The sequence below is a fragment of the Hippichthys cyanospilos genome, chromosome 8 (genome assembly GCF_059441005.1).
Source record: "Hippichthys cyanospilos isolate Australia breed blue-spotted pipefish chromosome 8, RoL_Hcya_1.0, whole genome shotgun sequence".
Lineage (NCBI taxonomy): Eukaryota > Metazoa > Chordata > Actinopteri > Syngnathiformes > Syngnathidae > Hippichthys > Hippichthys cyanospilos.
In genome coordinates this window covers 13,379,277-13,401,500 of record NC_142376.1, presented here as the reverse complement: position 1 = coordinate 13,401,500, position 22,224 = coordinate 13,379,277, and the positions used below count along the sequence as shown (strand labels likewise).

The window sequence follows — 22,224 nt, the reverse complement described above, 5'->3', positions numbered from 1 at the left end:
GCACGCTGCAGTCGTTTGCAAGTGTGTCACTCGTTTTGCCTCCCTTGCAGACATGCAAACACACCTTTAGGTACGCCCCCACCCCTGGACATTATGTAGGAGCTTCAGCTAAACATTTCATGCTTGGGAACTTTGCTCTACCTCTCTACTTTTTGTCTTTCCTTGTCGTTTTGTCGACTACTTTAGATAAGACCTGCCGTTATCGTGCAATACCCCATAAAAGTGAACATACAGTACGGCCATTGTAATGGTAGAATTATTGCTTTACAATTGGGCAGGTGTAGCTACTATTTGGTAGGTACATACGCTCATAAGCTGAAGTCACCAGCCCATCACAGGACACACATAGACAACGTTCATACTCCCAATGACACAACTTAGTCTTCAATGAACCCGAACATGTTTTTGGAATATGCGAGGAAGTCTGACTACTCAGAGAACTTTCAGGGAAACTCTACATAGACAAGCCCGGGCCCAGATTTGAATCCCGACCCACAGAATTGTGAGGGAGATGAGCTAATTTACTATACAAACCCAGGAAGTGATCAGAAGCAAATGTATTTGAAATATAATTTGTGTGAGTGCAAGAGAAGGAATGGGTTTCAAATAGACATGGGCAAATGACACTTCTATTTATGACCATGGCAACTGACAACTATCACACACATTCACATACAGTCCATTCACACATGATGGTTTAGAACTCACCGGTAACTTATTCCAGTCGAACTCTACTCTTTTTCATGGCCGTACCCCCTGTGGTTTATTTTTCAGCCCAGTTTCCCGTAACCGGTGCACATTGGTTCAATTAGAAAAACACTTTGTGCTATCTGTCTAATTAAACTAGGGAACTATGTTCATAGAGATATCTTGAGGCGTGTTTTATTCAGGAACTCCACAAGATAGATGGCGCAACATTTCTTTTCATTTCTGACTCGTCTGCCGGAAAATTGCGTCACATATGACATTGCGCCTCATTTAAAACTTAAAATAAAGCCACATTTTGTAAAGGATTTACACAAACACAATTTAGCAATAAATTGTTTCATGTTCCAATTTATTTGTTCTCAATTTGGAATGGCAATTTTTGTTAGTGTCACGGCGTTAAAAAGCCTCAAATTAAATTTGCACATCTCAGCAGAAACCTCATTTAAAACCTCACGTACCCACTGAAGCGCCACTGAAGTACCCGTACCCCCATTTGAAGTAGCCCTGACCTACTCAACATATTCATGTCATCGAAACAAAATGCGGCGGAGCCCCCAATGCAGTGAGCGGTTGCCAGGACAGCCCTCAGTGCACAGGCTGTTCCTGGTGCCACTGAATCGACACGCCGCTCGCAGGCGGCGGCGGCCATGTGGCGGGCAAAGCGGCAGCAGGCCTTTAGATGCCAACAGCTGACTAAACCCCAGACACACGCACAAACGAGAGGACAGCCTGACAGCAGAGGAGCGTGGGGTTGCTTGTGCTTGCCTTTATGGGCTCTGTGTTGGTATGTCGTTATTTAGTCCATGACTCCAAACAACATAGAAGTTCTGCATGGAGTCAAAAATCATCTTGTTGCTTTTATTTCATTTTTAGCTTGACGGTGTGTAGCCTGCTGCGTTTCAGTTGTTTTTTCACCCCCTCTTCTATGTGTCTCAGATCGTTGTCGTGGAAACTGAGGTTTCTTTATGTGGGCTCTCTGAAAGACGCACATCATTTGACACGCTATGAAGACAGATTGTTTGAAAGTCTTGTGTAGATTACAAAGATAAAGCTCGTTATATGGTCTCGACGTGCTTGCGTTACTTTCAAATCAAAAGGCTTTAGCCTCGTTTTGAAGGATACTGTATGTTGAGGCATCTCCTTTTTTAAAAGATTTGGATTAAGTACACGGGATTTCTTACTTGCTATCAGTATGCATGTTGCTACATTAGCAACTGAGTTCCTCTTTTGTCAGCATCAGTTGTGAAAGTTCAAGTCGCTGACATGTCTACGGTCAAATATCTCCCTGCACAATTAAGTGAAAATGCATCTTATGCATCTTATTATTTTCAAAGTTTTACATTATTTTGACTCCTGTGTCAAAATAACTCTTGCGCGGCGGATACTGCACGGCCCACAGTGTTCGGCGATTGCTGGTGCAATGTTCACATAGTTGCAAAAGTTCAGTTCAAACCGCCACCCTGTGTGATGTCATGTTTAACTTCATCAAATATCACAAAGGTTAATCTTGGCAAATGTTAAAGATTCATTCTGTGTTGCTTTTCCTTTCGGGGGGTTGCTTTTTTGCAAAATGAAAAAAATAACTGCCTTCAGTCCAACGTAGTGGACTCTGGGTCAGTTTGGGAAATGTAATTGACAGCCCTTTTCTATTGTTACTTGCATCTAATAAGTGAGTCGCATCTTTGTAATTGCCAAATGTATAAAAAGTTGTATGGTGGCACCCCCCTCCAAACCTTTGACGTTCTCAATATTTATATGGTGAATGACTTTAATATCCACCATTCTAACTCCGAGCAAAACATCCTCAAGTTGACACATTTTCTGTCACGGCTGTTTGACACGGCCCCCTCCACATTGCGGAGCGAATAAGTGCACCCTCCGCATCTTGGAGGCTTCTTTATAGGTGCTTTACTCCAGTGGATTTCTCTTTTCTTATGTGCCCACGTGCTGATAATTGAGCTAGCAGTAACGGTGTCATTACAGCATTGCAATGTTAAAAGCACCATGCTCGAGTGCATGCTTCCATTACGGTGTAATAAAGCAATTGAGGTTGTTTCAGCTAACTGCAGCTCCGGCTCACGCTGAGTGTAGCGAGGTGATGGCGACGGCTCGGTGCCTTGGCAGCATCACACACATCCTCCACATAAGTGATGACTCATTTAGATAGAAAGGCTTCTTCACAAGTTCAATCCGAGTGCAGCCTTGCCGCGTTTCATCTGGCGTATGTGATGTGTTGTGCACTGGGTGGGCTGAGCGTCTGCATGCTGCATTAAATATTACAATAATGCAGAGTGTGCTTCTGGTGGCCTCGTGGTTTGGAGCCAATCGCATCCTGCCCTGGGGCTGGCCCACTGTCACTCCCCCTTCCTGTGCAGCCCGCTGCCCTACTGCAATCAGTCTCTCAACGGTATCACGCACGCTATTCTAGAAGCCTTATCTTGTGTTATTTTGGCTTCATTTGCACAACACGTCACACTTGACGACCGGGCTATTTTCAGATTTGCAATGTTTTCTTAACTATGTTGTATGTGTCTGGCGTTCACCTTTGTGTCTACTACTTCATTTTCTTTTTTCTATATATGCACAAATTACACAGGAAAAAAATGCAGATGAATTACTGTCATTGCAATGTCCAGAAAACAAATACAGTACGTAACTTTTCTGATGGTGCTCATTTTTTAGCTTAGTTGAAGACAATATTATCCAGTCTGAAGGCAACCTTCTCCAACATATTTTTTTTTCCATCGCTTTTGAGGTCTGTACAGCAATCAAGATGTTAATGATCACGGCCTGACCGTTAAGGATTTTTGAAGGCTGATGTTGATTTTGCAGAAAAAAAAAATACAGGTTACAACTAAACCGACCAAATAATATTTCACATGGGTCAACCCTATAATGTTAAGAAAATAACTGTCCTTTTTGGTTCCCAGAATGCTTTGCATAGGACAATACATTTAATTATTATAAGGACGTTAATTGTGTTACCAGTTGTTAAATCCATCTAATATTTAAGACATACGAAATAAATAATGACACCAGTGTTACATGTATACATTTGCTGATAAGACTACCTTTTTTTGTGACCGACCATACTGAGGGAGAGGACCGATGTTGATACTCTTTGAAGACGGATTAAAATTATGCAGCTCTCATTCGGTCACCATGTGAATGAAGTGTTAACATGTAACCGGTCTCTCCTCACCAGGCCTACGAGCTCTCCACTCTTACGGGAACCCAAGTTCTGCTGCTCGTGGCCAGCGAAACCGGTCACGTCTACACGTTCGCCACCCGTAAACTCCAACCCATGATCACCAGTGAAACGGGCAAAGCGCTGATTCAAACGTGCCTCAACTCGCCGGACTCGCCGCCGCGTTCGGACCCCTCCACAGACCAGCGCATGAGTGCGACGGGCTTCGAGGAGACAGACCTCACCTACCAGGTGTCTGAGTCGGAGAGCATGGGCGACACTAAGGTGAGTCATTAAAGCTCTGTTTCCACCAAGTAGTAGAGTTTGGTTTAGTTTGATATTGATTCTTTTCAAATGTAGGGTACTAAATTAAGTTATCTGTAGCTAAAGGGTGGATTTAGACAGACTATCAAAGGTGTCAAACTCAAGGCCCGGGTGCCAGATTCGGCCCGCCACATGATTATGTGGCCCTCGAAGCAAGTCATCGTCAATTTCCATGATCGCTTGCTATACTCATTTCCAAAATGTTTACTTGTGATGTATTGTAAATAATTGAGATTTTGCAATATCTTTTGCTTCGTTTTTTTTTTTTTTAAGGTAACTTCAACAATAAATCAACAAACTCTTATTCTTTACTTCTGATTTCAAAACTACAAAGTCATCAGTTTGTTTAAACCTAATCCATTTTTAAAAATCCGACTGGTTTCTTCATCAATGAGGGAAGTTGTAGCCACAAAATGGCCCGCGGCTTCTACATTAAATAATTAAAATATCATGCAGGGGTGTCAAACATTTCAGCCCGCGGGCTGGTTCTGGCCTGAAAACGGGTTTAATCTGGCCACAAAATGGTTTTGTAATGTAAAGCATGGAAATAAGCGGACTCTTTTTCAACCAATGAAAAACTTGAAATGTTTTATGATTAATAGTCATGTTAATATTTGATGATTAATAGTGATGTTGCACTATTTTTGACAATACTAAAAAAGAATTATACATTTGAAGTTATTGTTTTAAAGTCATATGACTACTGCATATACCATGATCTTATTGGTCGGGCCCAATAGATTTTCCTCCATGCGGTCCACAAGCTTAAACAAGTTTGACACCGCTGTACTAGAGATAGACACACATTTGTTCTGCTCAAGGAAGATGATCACCCTTGAATTTGTTGAACTTTAAATTGTTATTAGACAGTTATTCAAAGGGGAAGTCAAGTCAAAAAAATATTTACAGTAAATAAGTAAAGTTCAATGCAGTCCAGCTAGTTGCAAACATAGAAAATAAATTTAGCAGTAAAATCCTGCAGTTCTTATCCATCTCAAGGAGCAGCCATGTTGCTACTTACTGTCAATTTGAAAATGACATTACAGTTGCTAGGGTAACGACCAGCCAGTTTTCGGAGTTGGGTTATGTGAAAGTTGTAAGCAGGACTGTAATTGGTAATAGAAATGAGTTAAAAAAAACACACACACACAAACACAGAAAATGTGCCTTTTTCCTCATGACTTTGTCTCCTTCTAAATCAAGGAAATAACTAATGAAGAAAAAAAGCAAATGCAATGGTGGAAATACTCCATAGTTGTTTCTTTTGCTCTGTTATTTTCTTAAAGCCAGACTCAAACTCACTTTCAACTCCTATGTGCTGAAAAGTCAGACTGCCTTGCAATTATTTATTAAAAATGGAAACCCCGCTGTCTTTGTATGGAAGTTTAAAAAAAAAAAAAGCTAAATTTGGTGGGAAATCGCTCCACAAAGCACATAAATGAAGCCCACAAGCTGCTATGGAAAATAATGGACCCTATTGTAAACACACATTTAAACTTTTGCCAGTTGTGCATGAGCACTCTAAGGCTGAATCATCTTTTTAAACTTAAATCCAAAATACCCTTGACTGGGAGTGAGGCAGATAAGGTAGCTAGCTGTCTTCTGCGAACCCTGCTGAACTCTCCTCCAGGAAAGCCTCGTAACGCCGCTCGAGATAAATCACAGCAGATCTGGTTTATGTTAGGCGGAGAAAGCTGTAGCCTGCTATATGAAGCGCCCTCTATGTTTATCTACTTTGGCTAAGAATGAGACAGAGAGCTGCTAAAATCAGTTAAGTGTCTCCAAGACTTTGGGTTCACTTTACTCAAAAAGGTGTCATTTGGAATAATGAAGTGTATTGATTTGTTAAATGATTTATATGTTGTCTTCGGCAGTTTAATCTTTTCCTCAAGTATTAGGATGAGTTGAGTTTAGCCCAATTGATTTAAATGAGGGTACTGCGCAATTACGCCACTGGCTGCCGTGGACAATTCATATTTTGCTATTGATCAACAAGCCTTTCATGTAGCATATTTAGAGGCAATTTGATTTAGTATGCTTTCGCTGCAGTATGTTAATGTGTTTGTGTTAGGCAGACATGGGTGGTCAGCCATCTGTGTATTTTGAGGACATCAGCCTGGAATTGATAGTTATATTCAGTCTGTGCGTTTACGCTGCAGTCGCACTGCCACAATAAAGTATATGATAAACATCTGGCCTAGATGTTCGCATTGTTTTGTTTTGCGTATCGGAATTGTGCCTCCTGACAGCAAAACATCTTGAACCACGCCGTGTAAATCCAGCCACAAAGTCTTGACACAGATATGCCATTACAGTTCTCAGGTCCTAAGAAAGAGGACGCTACAGCTCCCAGGGTCTCGTCTCATTAGACATTTGACAGTGACAGCGGGAGCCAAAATCAACAAACCTCAGATGTCTAGAGCCACCCTTTAGGAAGTGTATCACTTCAGTTAATGCCAATACAGATACATTATTTTAGTACTCTTCACAATTTTTGACAACAGAAAAAAGGTGTGTGTACAGTACCAAATGTCATCAAACTGTACTGTCTGGTGCAAACAGGCTCTAAGGCTCTAAATGGTCCAGAGTGGTGTGTTAACATAGAGTAGTGTGTGTGTGTTGATTGTTTCTTGAGCTGCATCATTGTGAACGGCTTCTCTTCATAAGGGCTGTCTGCTTTGGTTTGGAGCAAGACTAACTTATAGCCTGTGTTACACAATTGCATCCATCCATATCAACTCTTCCAGTAATTAGTGTGCGTTAACGGGAAGAAACAGCTTTGACCAGGCCTCCAACCATTTTTCAATATTTTTTGTTTATTTTTATTTTTGATCGTCCCAGCTGTTTTTTTTGTCCACAGTCTACTCCAGGGATGCAGCATCTATGACGTACAGGGACAAAGTGCACGGACACTGCCCCTTGGCTCACTTCCTGACTTCAACCAATCACCAAAAGGGGTTTTCCAAGGGGTGGTGAGAGTTGAGACGGGATCTAAAATTCTGTGGTACAACACTGTGTTTTAAAATGTGGTCTAGTCTGTTTTAACCGTAATCTATAAAAGCACATTGTATCCTTAAATGAGACATAGTGTAGAAAACGTAATATTTAATGTGAAGCTCAGGGAGAAAAAGTTTTCATTGGGTCTGTTAAAAATAATTTTTGTTATTATCTTTTGTAATACATACATGCCATTTCTCGGAGGTTGACAACCGTAGTTGAATTAAAAGCTAGGTTATAAATATGAGTGTTTTAAAACCAACCCAGCAGTTACTCCGCCACTAGGCGTAGTGGAAGTGATACGCTTAAAGCCAGAATGCGGGCTACACCACAACTGCACAATTTCCTGCGCGCTACACGGTGTTTGAATGCGAGGTGCAGAAGGATTTCAACATGAATGAGCTGACATGTGACTCAAACGTACACAACACAGGATTCTAAAACTGTGAAACAGACATGAAATCCCAATTTACAATACCTCTGTGACATCACAGCTCCAAGAAAAAAAAACAGAACGCGACCCTGCGGGTAATTCACACTGCAGGGGACACATCCAGAAATGTATTTAGTTATTAGACTGCTGTACATTTACCATCTAATTTTGTAATGACCATTTTGCTTTGTAATGGGGCTCAAGAGGTATTAGGGAATAATTTGCAGTCGTGTGCACCTTGACCTTCAAACTTTGATGCCGCAGCTGAAGCACTATCATTTTTATTCCACAAAGTGAAACAGAACGTAGTTCAAATGAATGGATAATTCATGGCGAACAATGTTACTATAATTAACGTCTGATAATATTGCTATAACATTGGCTAAGTTTGTTATTATGGCAGTTGGCAATACAATCCAATAATTGGCAAGTGTATTTTTGTGATAAAATGATGTGGCCTTGGTTAATATTTTAGCTATCCAGGTTTTGGACGTTCTCTCGTTAATGTTTGATTTTAAGGTTAGCTTCTAATAAACTAAACTTAGAGGGAAATAATTTAATTACTCGGCGGACTCTGTTCGTTGTCCGCACCTACATGCAGCCGTGCTGAAGTTCAGATCATCTCTACTGTTTAGACGGCTTAAGTTCTCCTCACGGGCAATGGGCGCTCTCAAGCCTGTTTGCCTGCATGCTGTTTTTTCAAGGCCCTCACTAGTGCGTACATACTCCGTCAAGGATGGGAGACCAAGCTTTGCATGTTAAGCCACTCTCATGCCCGCTTCGCTCATTGATAAAATTTAGATTGCTCCTGTTTCCATATATGGTATGGTTTCCCTGCTTGCTCTCTTGGCGTGAGGCCCCTCACATTCCTTATAAGCTGCAGCTGTCTTTGGAGTCCTGTGATTCCCCACCTCCCACCGACCCCACCACTCGTATAGCGATACGGAGTGTGGATGTTGATATGAGCGGCCGTGATGGGATCGTTTGCGTGATACTGCACTTGGAATCCTGCTTGGTGTTGCTTCTGTTGGGCTGTGGGGAACCAGTGTGAGCCACTGATCAAACCCCCATAAAATGCTCCACCCTTTTCCTAGCCTGTGATCGTCAGCAGACCCTGACATTGGTCAGGAGGTTTTTACTGAGTGGTATTGTCCAATTGTTGCTACAGAGAAACCACCCAAGTGGAATGCCCTTGGAATTGTAAATGGGAATTCAAAAATATGCCTTTAAAGTTGTCCCGAACATTTTGTTATGCCTGCCATTATGTAAGACCTCACAAAACCTCAGTTCAGCAAGAATCATCGAATTCCTTTTGCTTTTTCTTTGGCTCTCACTTCTTTTTTACGTTGTTTCAAAAGAAGGATGATCCTCATCAAGAAGAACATACCGTATTTTTTCGAGTACATGTTGACCCCCTTGTTTTTATTGCAATTTGGGTGAGCGTTACAAAAACCAGTGTAGAAGTCCATCCCTGACTTTTGTGGTTACATATATCATGGCTGACCAATTAAAACACATCATTGTGTGAGTTATTCAAATGTCAAACTTCCTTTTAGAGGCATTTCTACATCATATATCACACGACATACGGCCCCTGTTTTTAGACAGTAAACGCAGATTCACCAGTCCACCTTCTTGCTTTCTCTTTGCGTCCTTAACCAGGCACAACAAGACTGCAAGACTCCCAAACGTTGTGCACATTCCCAAATAGGCAGCGCCGCTTGGCCGCCGCTGGCCGACGTCGTTCATTGCCAGCATAACACGCGAGTTTGTAGATGGTAAAGTAAGGGCAATGTAGGATACATTCCTTTTGTAATGTGGTTTCTTTTCTTTTTCTTAATACGTCAAAGTCAGCTGGAAAAAAATGAACTGCGCAACCTTTTTTTCGACCACGAACAGGCAAGATGGCAGCGCTTGACGAAAGTGGAGATATGCGATGTTAGAGATAAGCAAGTATTCGTATCTGTACATGACATGATACAACTTATTTCGTAATCGAATGGATGTTGTTCATACGCCGGAGAAAAGTGGTCTGGTTTTGAGAGGTGGTTAAAGGTCAACCTCCCTGATATGGGCGCTGAAACTGGAGGAAAAAAAAAACAAAAAACAACTTTACTTACTTGGAAAAAAATACAGTACGCAATAAGAAGATTCTCATTCGAAGCAGTAAGACCCTAATGATGTCATACACGGCCTTATTTATTATTGAAGTTCAGGAAGATTGTGTTGTTTTTTAGATTTTACTATTTACTGTGCCTGCGTCAAGTCTCACCTAAATGTAACGGCTTTGTTACACATTGAGTTAAAACTAAACTTGGTTCGTAACCTAGCTATCTCTTTTTTGATGATGACAGTGTTACAGTACTTCAGAATTCATGATGTACTCTGAAAAGAGCAGCAATTTGAGTCCAACACACCATTTCTGTTGTTTTGTTATCGTGGGTGATTGATCTTTGTTGTTAAGTGTCTTTAGAAATTGTTCAATTACTGATGTATAAATTTAGTAGTTATGGCTGATGTGGAGCTGTCATAATTAATCGATAGACACCTAATTGATCATCAGATTAATCCACAACTATTTGAATAATTGAATGATTTAGATTTCAGCCTCTGTAATAATTGATTTTTGTAGCCCTTATTGAAAACAGAGCCAGTTAACTTTAGTCAAAATATGACACTTAGTAACACTGCATTTACTTTGAAAACAAGGAATGAACCAGTAACCAAATCAGTTTGATGAGTACAAGGTCACTCCCTTTCCTTTGATATTGTTTATTTATTTTAGCTCTTTATAATCATAAAACGATACTAAATAAACACCAGGAAGTGGTAAAAAAAACGACTCAAGAAAAACGTTTTTTTAATACACCTATGCAAAATAAAACTTTCTCATTATTCAAAGAATCAATGGAATAATGGATTATAACATTTTTCAATCGTAATAGCTCTAGGTCTGATGTGCTGTTTGTTCCTTACTATCATTATTTACCAGGATAAGGAAGCACAAAATCAAAAAAGAATCCATTGTAATTTGCTGTTTCAAATCTAGTAGAATGGTATACAGTGGGATGGTACTTACCTTTTCGGCTAAGTTAGGCCAGTATCCATCGGCAACTTTCTGAACAAGACATTTTGTGACAGCAAATTAATCAGTCTTAAAGTTGAGTTCAGTTAATGACTGTTATTGTTTTGTAGTATAGGCCTGATTTACTGCAATTAGATCCAAAATAGCAAAGAACAGAGATTGTGTGGGCTGTTGGTGGGTGTATTGTGTGTGTGTACTGCTAAGATTGCCATTTTTTAGTAAGCTCCAAATAGTACTTTCTACGTCCACTCGTTTATAGATTGCATGCATTTTTTGGCAACAAGTGTAAAAAGAGAGTTTTAGGTTCTTAAGATTTTGACCATGCTGCATATGGGAGTGTGCCATAAGTGTGAAGGGAAGTTTGAAAATGGTATAATTAGAAGTGCTAGTGTAAGAGTCATGATAACAATACTGAGTGTGGTTTGAGTTTAGCCACCTTGAGTATGTTGTAAAGAGATTTAAAGGTCTGTCCCCATCCTGTGTAACATTGAATTTACAACTTGGGACAGTCCACCTGAAAACTGCCCCGAGAGAGGGCAGCACCAATTTTGACATTCTGCTGAAATGATCCAAATGCAAGCAAATGGTGAGTTAAAAGGAGTTTAACATGTGTGAAATCACACTTAGATCATTCAGAAGCTCCAAACTGTACATTGCTTAATATGTAATAATCAATAATTTGTCTGCATAAATTTTGTTTTTGGCATTTCAAAGGCCTCCTCCACCTTTCAATTTACCTGTGTACTTGTACTGCCGTGCATGTTGTATCGTAAATATACAATACTTTAACTAACTTGACCTGCGGCATCCGTAGTTTGCAAATATTCAGTTTTGCTTGTGTGTTTATAGCAATGGTTTGCAAGTCACATTTAATGTTGAATCTAAACTTACAGGAATGTTTTCAGTGCAGCCTTTAGGTTGCATAGTGTGTGCACTTCTGCACTCTCTAGCCATTATTTATTGGGAGCAGTACGTCATACAGTCTGAAGTCATATAAACAGTTTCGTCTGAAGTGGATAGCAGGAGAAGGGAAAAGAGAAGAGAGCGGCAACAGAGATTACTGAGGCAGCCATGATACGATGTCGCCTGCGTAGGCATTATGCAGTCATCATTTTCAAAAGATTCCTCAGGTGTCTGTTACATGCTTTTCTCAAAACGCCTCGATTAGAAATTACATTCCGTTAATTAGGACTCCAAAAACTTGGCCCGTTTTGAGGGAGTCTTTCTGTCTCACCACTCGCTAACCTGCGGAGCCAAGGCAAAACTCAGTTTACCATGACAACCAAGGATGGAGCTATGAGACTGAAATGGCCAGGCGCTTTCTACTTTGGAAGCAAAGCCGAGAGTGTGGAATGAAGAGAGTGCCCCTAAAGAAAACGAGACCGTTTTCATTTGTAGAGGCAGAACTTCACACACAGTGCCAAATAATGTGCGCCGGAACACCAAGAGAGGCGTTACATCGCCCCTACACACAGTGAACAACCGGTGGGCTTTCATTGTTACCAAAATGAAGATGCGCACCTTTTTATGCCGAGCGCACAGGCACCAGCCCACTAAAATAAGGCCATATATCTAATGTTAAAAAAAAAAAAAGCAAATATCTCATGTATTTAATACTCATTTATGTATGTTCTGTATGGATTTATGTCCGGCATGTCAAGCAGAGTTTTGTTGAGCTCTGATCCGGGTAGCAATTTGATTGAAACATAATGGTCGGAACCTCTCTTGGTAACCTTCACAAGCTGTTTATTTACATTTTATTATGATGTAGCAATTATGTTAAATGTTAAATGTTATATGTTAAATGTTATATTGTAGTGTTGGGCTCTTGTTCTATCTCATGTCGTTGTTGTGAAGAATTAGCAATACAGGGAAACAGCATATTGTTATGGTTTGATATATTGTACTAATATCCATCCAGCTGAGTTGGCGGGGGACACCCTGAACTGGTTACCAGCCAAAGGCAGGGCACACAGTGACAAACAACCATTCACACCCCCAATCACACCTAAGCATAATTTACTATGTCCAATACACCTCCTATTTCATATTTTTGTCATTTGGAAAAATTACACACCCCTAAATAAAGTCAACATGTCATTGTCAAAGTATTCTACAACTTTTATCATTGTTTTTCGAGAAGAAAAGGAGTATGTTTTAAGATAATGATGTTTTACCCAGTGAATTGTTTTGAATTGCCAAATGCATTTGAACTCAACATTTCTTCAAGAGGCTCAAATCTAAATTGTCTGTCTTTTGAGGGTGCTATGCTGATCATCACTGCTACGAAGGTGGTCAGGTCCATAGAACTGTTGGAGTGTTTGATGGGAATGAGAGTACCGTTATGTCAGCCACCCAAAGCATATACACACGCGCGCACACACACATACAGAATCTCCCAGCCCTCCGCCTCCTTATTTTACAGCAAGCAACTGGACAGGTCAGCAGTCATTGGCTGCACCTCCTCCACTTGGGCTGCCTTGCCTTTTTTAGCAGTCCCAAATGGAGCTGCAAATTCCATGTTGCTGGCAGGGTGACAGGCTGGGAGATGGGATCCAGCAAATGGGAGATTAGATGAGGGCCGGCCAGCCACCACTACACTGTACAATGGGCCGTCCGACCAACACCGGAGCTGTCTGCCAGCTGTCACCTTAAACTTTGAATGGGTGCGTCGTCATTACAACGAGCCACCTTTCGTTAGTCCGATTTTGATATGTCAGCAAGTGAAGAGAGGTCACCAAAGAAACCAGTTGTTGCCAACTTAGGAGATCCATCCTGTGCATTATGTTCCGTGTCTTGCTTTGTGTGAGCAGTCATACAATTTCATTCGTCGCGTCATACATTCGTCACATCCTGCTGCTTTGTTATCATTTCCGCACCCTCGAAACAATTTGAGCATTAGGCGGTTTCATTTTAAAGTGATTACTCTGAAATGTTCTGCTAATGTTTTTGCAGTGTAATTATCCAAGTTCACGATTCAACCTGTTAAAGGTGTAATTTTGCTGTCAAATAAGTTGCCGTATCTCACATAATCAACATGTCTTATCGAATGTGTTGTGAATGTCGTGTGAAATGTAAATACAATGTTCTGAACTGCCAGATCTGCTGACTCAGCTGATATTATTCATGCCAACTGTTCAACCCCTGGGTTCAAAATTTAAACTGTACAGCATCTGGAGGGATTTGGTTCCAAGGTACACAGTTGTGCAACCCTAACCCTACCCCCCAAAATCCAACATTTATCTTGTATTCCCAAATGTTTTGTTTTCAGACTTCCATCATGTCCCAGAACAAATGCTCATTCAACCTGGCCATCAAAGCTGAATTTGTCTCCTCTTGTTTAGGGTCATTGCCCTACATGCAAGTATGTGGGATGAGTGTTCAAAGTCAAGGTGTAAAAACTGCCTTAAAAAATGGCTTGAGCTGATTTCAATGCATAATGCACTGTACTCTGGCAGTTACCATGTACTACCTTGAAAGTGAACTAAAAGTGTGCTCTGTTAATAGGATGGCCTCCTGAACAGCAGACACTTGGTCAAATAAAGCAGTGGGCCTGTTAACATTAACTATGTAGGTCATGCTGAAAGTGTGGCTGATGAAAAAGCCTTTCTGACAGCAAAGCAGGCATTAATTATCTATTTCTGTTTAGCAAATTGAGGTCCATACTCCCAATGATGAAGATGGCAAAAGGTTCATGTGTACCTGTGATATTCAGAAGGAAAAATATTTTTTAATCACGAAAAACTGGATTCAAGTGTATTTTTGGTTTTACCAGTTGTATTAAAGTAAACTTAAGATAGCTCGCGGAACCTATTTGTTGCGACGTCATGAGAGCTCATGAGTCGTACTTACCTGTAGGGGGTGGAAATGTGACACGGAGACATTGACACCAGTCTTGGCTACACGTCTCTCCCATTCAGTCCCCCGGCATTTTCATTGCAATTCGAAGTCAATCTCGCCATTTGCAAGTCATAACTTACAGAAGGTCCAGCAATCCATTAGTATTGCTCATTATTGTAATATGCTTCTATAATAGTAATTAACTGACGGGAAAGGGGAAAAAAAAACACACAATTACTAAATAAATGCCCTCCTTTCCCTATATCACGCTTCTTGCAATGAATTGCTCATTTGTGCTTTTTAAGTTGAGATTTAGGGCAAGTGTTGTTGTTTGAAAATGTCATAATGATTATGGTGCGATGACTTGGAGAAGCACTTGGAATTTTCCGCTACTCGGTCCTTACCAGCCCTTTGGTACATATGTGTAGCTGAAACTTGTAAGCCAGTCGTAAAATAATATTACTAAAAAAGGTAGTTTTATTCTAATTTGATGAAGTTTTTTTTTTTCCCCAATTGCAATATATTCAATAGGTGACCTTTCCAAGCACCCCAAAGGCAATTTTTCTTGGGGGCATGGATTAACAAGTTCTCTGCAATCTTATTGGTGTGTATGCTGGACGCTGTATACTACTGCTCTTGCATACGTATTACAGGCTTTTCGGTCTTGACATTTTTGCTGGTTTTGCAATGTCTGAAATCATCATCACTGTACAAGGTTAAATAATTTTACTGGATTATTATGGGCCACCTAAGTGTACCCTCAGGTTGCGGTTGTCATTTTTCAGTTAGAGCTCTCTGTTCGCCAGCAGGGGGTTAGTCCCCCCCCCTCCGAGGTGCTCGGGTTTCCCGCCAGCTGTCGGTACCCTCAGCTGTTTGCACTCCTGTCCCCTCCTCTGTCCCTACAGCCCAGACAGTTTGCTCTGACACATACACACGCATGCACACTGTGTGGCACAATGGCAGTGAGGGGGTGTGATAAATGCCATGGTCACCACACTAAAGCTCTCCTGGTACACCGCCTCCTCGTTTTCACCTTCTACTTCATTTTTACCATCATGATTGGTTAATACCTGTCTGGCTGCATGATTTTACTCAGTCGTCACTAAAACTTTAACTAAAGCCTCACCGGCCAATTATTCCCGTATTCTCAGTGGCAAATGGCTGATGAATTAATATATCGTCACTTAAGTGAGAAAGACATGACAATTGTGAGTCCATTTGTGAGGCCCCTCCCCTTTACAGTTTTCCCGCTGCTGTTTAACTAACTCTAACTAAGCGGTTAAGGACCTTGGACTGTCAGAGGCACTGAGGAGAGCCAAGATCTGCAGATGGACTCCACACAAAGCACGTTGTCTGTGTATGCGTGTAGTTACTCACAGCAGAACACACATGTGCAGCTCTGTGTGCGTCAGGAGTGTGGGAAGACCGACTTTGATTAATTATTAATCTTCTGAGTGCCATCAGATACAAGCACCAGCGTGTTTGCAGTCAGTGAAGCTCTGTGATAAGAGATCTCCACATCTGCATGGTTCTTATTGGCTAAACAGCCTTGCTGGGTATATTTGAGTCACTTGTTAAAAAAAAAAAAAAAAAAAAAAAGCAGGGTTCGCTGTTCTGCTGCTCAGGTTGACTCTGCTCTCCTTATTTTGCCTAACCTGCTTCCCGTTTGCTAAGCTTGACAGGTGCTTTGTTCTATGAAACCTTCAATGGATGGAACCAACACTTGAAGCTCTTACCTTCTCTCCCGAGAATGTGACCATGTTATAGAGTCAAAAATGACATTCAACTTGGAAAGTCCCCTCAAATATTTTTTTCAGCAAAAGACAAATGAAGGGTGTGTTTTGGAGCAAGTAATGTATGACTTCAAAGTACCCAAGCAGGTGGTAAATACAGAGACCTTTGTTCTCGTGAGGCTTTAAATGAGAATTATTAAGTGGTTTTCATACAAATTAAAATAGTTCCTAGGTGTATTATTTCAATCAAAGTCAGAAATTCTTGAGGATCAAGAATTACATTTACACTCGTCATTCCTGTTCAGAGCAACTGGTTTGGTGGGATTAGCCCTAAGGCGCTGTGACGTCGTTTTCAGATTGCAAACCTTCTGAAAGCGAAAAATGGGTGAACAATTAACACTTAATTTATGTTCCACAGATGTGAATTTAAATCAAAATACTGTGTTTAAACTAGCAGGGGCATTATGGTAAAGAAACTGTGTTACTTCCTCTCTAAATTAAAACCAAAATGACTTGCTTACGACGGCACGATGAAAGAGTGGTTAGCGCATCCGCCTCGCAGTTCAGAGTCCCGAGTTCAATTCCGGCCTTCCTGTGTGGAGTTTGCATATTCCCTCCGAGCCCACGTGGGTTCTCTCCAGGCACTCCGGCTTCCTCCTTTATTCCAAAAACATGCATGGTTGGTGTACTGGACACAATAAATTAAATGTGATCGGGATCGTGAATGGCTGTTCATCCCTGTGTGCCTTGCAATTTAGTTTGCAACCAGTTCAGTGTATCGCCCGCCTACTGCCCGTAGACAGCTGGGATAGGCACCAGCAAGCGGCTATAGAAAGTGGATGAATGGATGGATAGATGACATATTTGTACATTTTCTGACACTTGCAGTTCACAGAAAATGGCTTGATTGTGTCTGTCACTCTTAATTGATGGCAGCCTGTACTGAGTATAAGTGTCTAAGTGACGAACTTCAGTCAGTTTCCAATTTTTCATGGCTATGGTGTTGTACATTGTAAGCATTAAGCTAATGGACTAAGGCAAAGTGATTTTTTTAAATACACAATGTTTAACTGATTTTATGCTTAGTTTTGATAGTACAGGGTGTTCCGAAATGTTTGACCCCATTTCGTAGGCCAATAATTTTGACAATTTTCATGGAATTACCTCAAATTTTCACAGCTTGTGTAGAAACATTTTTGTGCTCAGAAATAATACACCTAGGAACTATTTTAATTTGTATGAAAACCACATAATAATTCTCATTTAAAGCCTCACGAGAACAAAGGTCTCTGTATTTGACGACATTTGGCAGTTCTATCTTTTCAGGTTAAGAAATCACGTTCACTTCAACAGAAAAGGCATTTTGCGTGTTAGAGTTTTGCGTGGCCGGACTCAGTCAACGAAGACAGTGCAGCGTGCCTTCACAAATTTTGCAAAGAAGGCACCAACTGCAAAACAAAGTAGGACTTGGCACCACAAATTTCAAGAAAAGGGCAGCTTATGCATACCAAAATCGCCAGGACAGCCATCAACGTGTGCAGTCACAGGCGGCGCTCATATTGAACATTTATGAAAATCTGTCAAAGAACCAGCCAATATTTGTACTTTCCTTTGTAAATCTAACCAATTAACCTAATGACTTTCGACATAAAGTGTATTTAGTTTCATTGTGATCAATATAGTAGTTTCCAAGATATGGCCATTTAGAATGGGGTCAACCAATTTGGAACACCCTGTATTTCAACTTTGGCGGAATACACCTTGAAGCATCTTTTTGACAAATCGTCAAACTGACAGTTACTATCTAGCGCTTCATTCTAAAATGGTCACATGTATGGCATGGTACTACTGCACGAGTAAGTTTTATTATGAGCTCACTCATGGATGAAATTAAACCTACAGGCTGAGGTACCTTTAGTTGTGTGCAACAAGATGTTGCCAAAGCCATGTCTAAAAGAAAAGTAGGCCTACTAAGCTGAGTACTGGACAGAACCTTGGTGCCATCTTGTGGTAAATCATGGTGTTTCAGAACCAGCACAAAATCAGCAAATAAGGAAGTTTCACAGCAAATAACAACAAAAAAAGCATATCGCCAATGAGTAGGGGAACACCTTGCTTTTCCTTATTTCTGAAGTATTGTCAATGAGCTGCTCATAGATGAAAAATAAATAAATTATATATATATATATATATATATATATATATATATATATATATATATATATATATATATATAATTTTTTAAGTTTTATCTGATCCTCTACTCTCGTTGTGCAGCCCACTCAGCAAAACATCCTGCTCTGCTCATCAATGGATTTTCACATTAGCATAGTGTGGGGTCACACACCATTCAGTCATACTTTGCACATTTGCACCTTTTGTCAGAGATGTTAGATTGCTCATGGTTGTCATGGAAACACAGCACAATTTTGCTTTCTACTGTACATTTGAATGCTGAGGCTCAATTTGATTATTATACTGGATGAGTGAACAACAACTAATAACCCAAATCATCTGGGATATAAATTCATTTGGACCAACATCAGTCTTGGCATTTCTTTTTCTTTTCTTTTTTTTCAAGCAAAAGACTGAACTTGTAGTTGTACGTATGGATGCAATTAAAGGGGCTCCAGGCTCACCTTGTTTGTGTCATGTCTGGTTCCAGTCGCCGGTCCATTGATCCATAAAAATTCTGTGCTTACTTCAAACCCCCACTTCTTGCTTCACTCCGTGCATCCAGCTGCTTTTTGCAGGAAAAGCCCCATTAAGGGTGTTATTGTAGCTCCCCACAATTGAAAGTCTGGTGCTACCTCAATGTGTAGAGAATTACAGTTGCACAGCCAGGCATTCCTATTCAGCGTCATCGGGAGGCTGGAGCCTAGCCCACTTGACTTACTGGAAGTCAAGGGGTGGGTGTAAATTGGACTGTTCACCGCTTACCAGTCTTCAGTATGGCGAATTTTGGGCCACAATTCTTGCGTTCCCCATCTTCACAAGATTCATCTTTACAGTTTACGTACTGATGTTTGTATTTGTTTCTTGTGCTCTGGACCAAAGCAGGAAAAATGAAATACAGTAGTTTGTTTCGAAACCAGTCTCAGCTTGATTGGAATTTTTTTTTTCTTAAATGTACAGCGGTGGTTGGGTGATTTATTTTTTTTTGTTTGTTTGTTTTTTGAAGTGCGTTGTGTTGCAAGCCAAAATGTTTATCGAAGTGAGCTTCAGATACCCCACCGCTAAAGTGAAGTGAGAGATTTTTTTTTTCCCTACAATCACTGATGCCAGTTATTGAAGGGAACAGTCAAACATCAAATCATACAAAATGAGAATACTTGTGAGGAGCCACTGAAAGGCCACTACTAACGCCACAGGCTCAAACACAGACTTGCAACCTACTGTAGTCAAAGATAACCTAATTCCAGCTACTGACGTCACATACTTGTCTCAAAACTGGAACCTGTAAAGGCACACAGGCAAAATTATAGTTGTTCACTGCAACATTTGGCTCATCTCATCTTTGTACGACCAACATGGCCACCATCATTGTGGATGTAAAAAAAAAAGAAAAAAACGGGCCAATGCTTCTAAAATGTTATATAATAAATACTTGTCTACACACACAATATACATCAATATAAAATATGTACTCAGTTTAAAAATAAAAATAAAAAGTAGGATTGACTTCACAACATACAGTGCGCCAGAGCTTACCAAGCGGCTGCTAACTCTCCCTTAGTCTCTGCAGTCCTGAGCTTTGCGCTCCCTCTACCCTGGCTGAATTTCTTCAAGGTCCAAGTTTAGGCTGTGTTCATTCCTGTTGCTGTTGTAAAGGGGGGCACAGGGGGTTGGTTCTCTCTCCGGAGCTAAAGTTGCCCTCGGGGCTTGCTGCCGTCACACGTCAAGCCAAATTGGAACCCGGAGCCAAAAAAGCTCATAATGCAGCACCCATTCTACTTTGATTCATTTTATTTGTTTTACATGTCGCTTCAGCACATGCACACACATCTAAACTTTGTTTTGGCACACTCATTGTAGAGTAATAATGTTTACATACATTACAGTATGCTTTATATTATTCTACTATATATGCTGTTGTGGTTTATTAAAACCATAAAACAGTATGAATTTGGGAGGGGGGGGTCATTTCATCATGACAAAAGGCTTTGATTGACTTGATTTCAATTTCAAAATAATATGCAGCTACGACAGCTAGTATTTGCCTGTGTGTGTGTGCACGTGTGTGTGCGTGTGTACATGCAGCCTGCATGCCCTGAAAGAGCTCATAAAATGTACTTACATGTTAAGTATATTTAAAAATGTATTTTGAAAAAAGGGATATATTCACATACAAACAGACGAATGCCATGACATACTACATACCTTCTAGTATGATGATCTTAGCACATATTTTTTTGTTTTTACCAATGCTTTATTTTGTCATTTTTGGGCTGGTTTGTATCGCTGCAACATTTGCTCTTGATCTGAATTGAACAGCCAAACCAAATGAAGTGTGAACATTGCCAAATGTGAACTAAATTATGAAGGCCATGGGATTTAAAAAAAAAAAAAAAAAATCTGTATTTCCTTCAAAATACTGTGTCCTCCAAAGATAACACCTACTTTCAATATCTATTGCCTCAGGATACTTTGAAACCCACGTTCACGGTAGCCAACCTACCAGGTGGTACCAGCAGCTCCCAGGCCACCGTGCCCACCTCCTCCACCAGCATGCAGGTGAGCAGCGGGCCCAACTATCCCATCACCAGCTACATGGCGCCCGTTTCCGCCAGCACCAGCGTCAGCGCCAATGGGACTGTCCTGAAGACCACCGCCGCATCCACAGGGGTGATGCAACTGCCCAGTGGCTTCACTTTCATGCCCGGTATGTCGGAGTGCTGTGTTGTCCACGTGTTTTCCTCATTTGTAAACCGTCGTCCTCCAGAATTGCGCTGACGTCTTTAATCATTTGACTATGTTGTCTATGATTAACGGATTAGAATTTAAATGGAACCTTGCCAACATTTCGGGCATCATCTCGGGGCGGTCGTGCTTCACTTACCGAGCTGTTTACATCACGCCTTTCAAAGCTACTCACACACACTCGCAGCCTTTGATTTCCACTCTCGCACAGGAATAATTAGGTAAGGGGGGCACAATAGACCTGACGTTGAGGGCTACAGAACAGGGTTATAATTCTTCATGAATATTCACTAAAGGATAATGCTTGTGATGACATGATCCATAGTAGGTGAAGCTGTTGTTTTCGTGGTTCGTGGGGCTAACACATTTTGATTTGGCTTCGCCTGCAGTTATTCCTGACATTTCGTGTTTTTCTTGGTAGAGGACGGTCAGGCATATTCAAATACCCCCTTTCCATCAAGCCTTCCAGATGAGTTCATTTTGGTCCCATTCCACAGTTTACTGTATCTTTTGTCAAGTTTAACGGGTACCGCTATTTGGGATTCTTTTGTTGGTTGGTGATTGGTTTATTATTTGTTTTATTGCCGAACTGCTCATCATATACTGTTGGTATGGACTTTTTGACCTACCCTTGGTTAGTACAACTGAAACAGTTAATACTTAAATGGTAATGGCCTCCCCTCCTATATGTTGTCAGTGCTTTTGTCTATGTCGCTTAATAGTCATCACAGTGCTTTTTGGTGTTCTGCCACAGCTGAACTGTCACATGTCTCCCACTATATCATTTTGACTGACAGCGCAATAATAGCTATGCTGCTCCTGTGTCTTTTTCAGCCTCTTTGCTTCCTCTTCTTCCTCCAATCTTCCCTTACATCATCACACACACAGGCAAACATACACATTCCCCCCTTCTGATGTCCCCACTGTGCCACCTGGCAGCAACACATTTGACCGTTGCACCTGTCTGCCGAGGGCGTCACACATCCAAATGAAGCAT

The 22,224-nt window shown here is 40.9% G+C and overlaps 1 protein-coding gene across 6 annotated transcripts in view; it reads left to right on the top strand.

The window, feature by feature from the left end:
* srfb (serum response factor b) overlaps positions 1 to 22,224 on the top strand; it is a 32,405-nt gene that overhangs the window by 1,100 nt on the left and 9,081 nt on the right. For 5 of the 6 annotated variants that reach the window (XM_088421384.1, XM_088421383.1, XM_088421380.1 and 2 more), the window contains exons 2-3: positions 3,914 to 4,180; positions 20,949 to 21,189. In XM_088421384.1, the coding sequence (XP_088277510.1) occupies positions 3,914 to 4,180; positions 20,949 to 21,189 (508 nt within the window). The remainder of the gene's footprint in view (positions 1 to 3,913; positions 4,181 to 20,948; positions 21,190 to 22,224) is intronic. The other variant, XM_088421381.1, reaches the window with a different exon arrangement.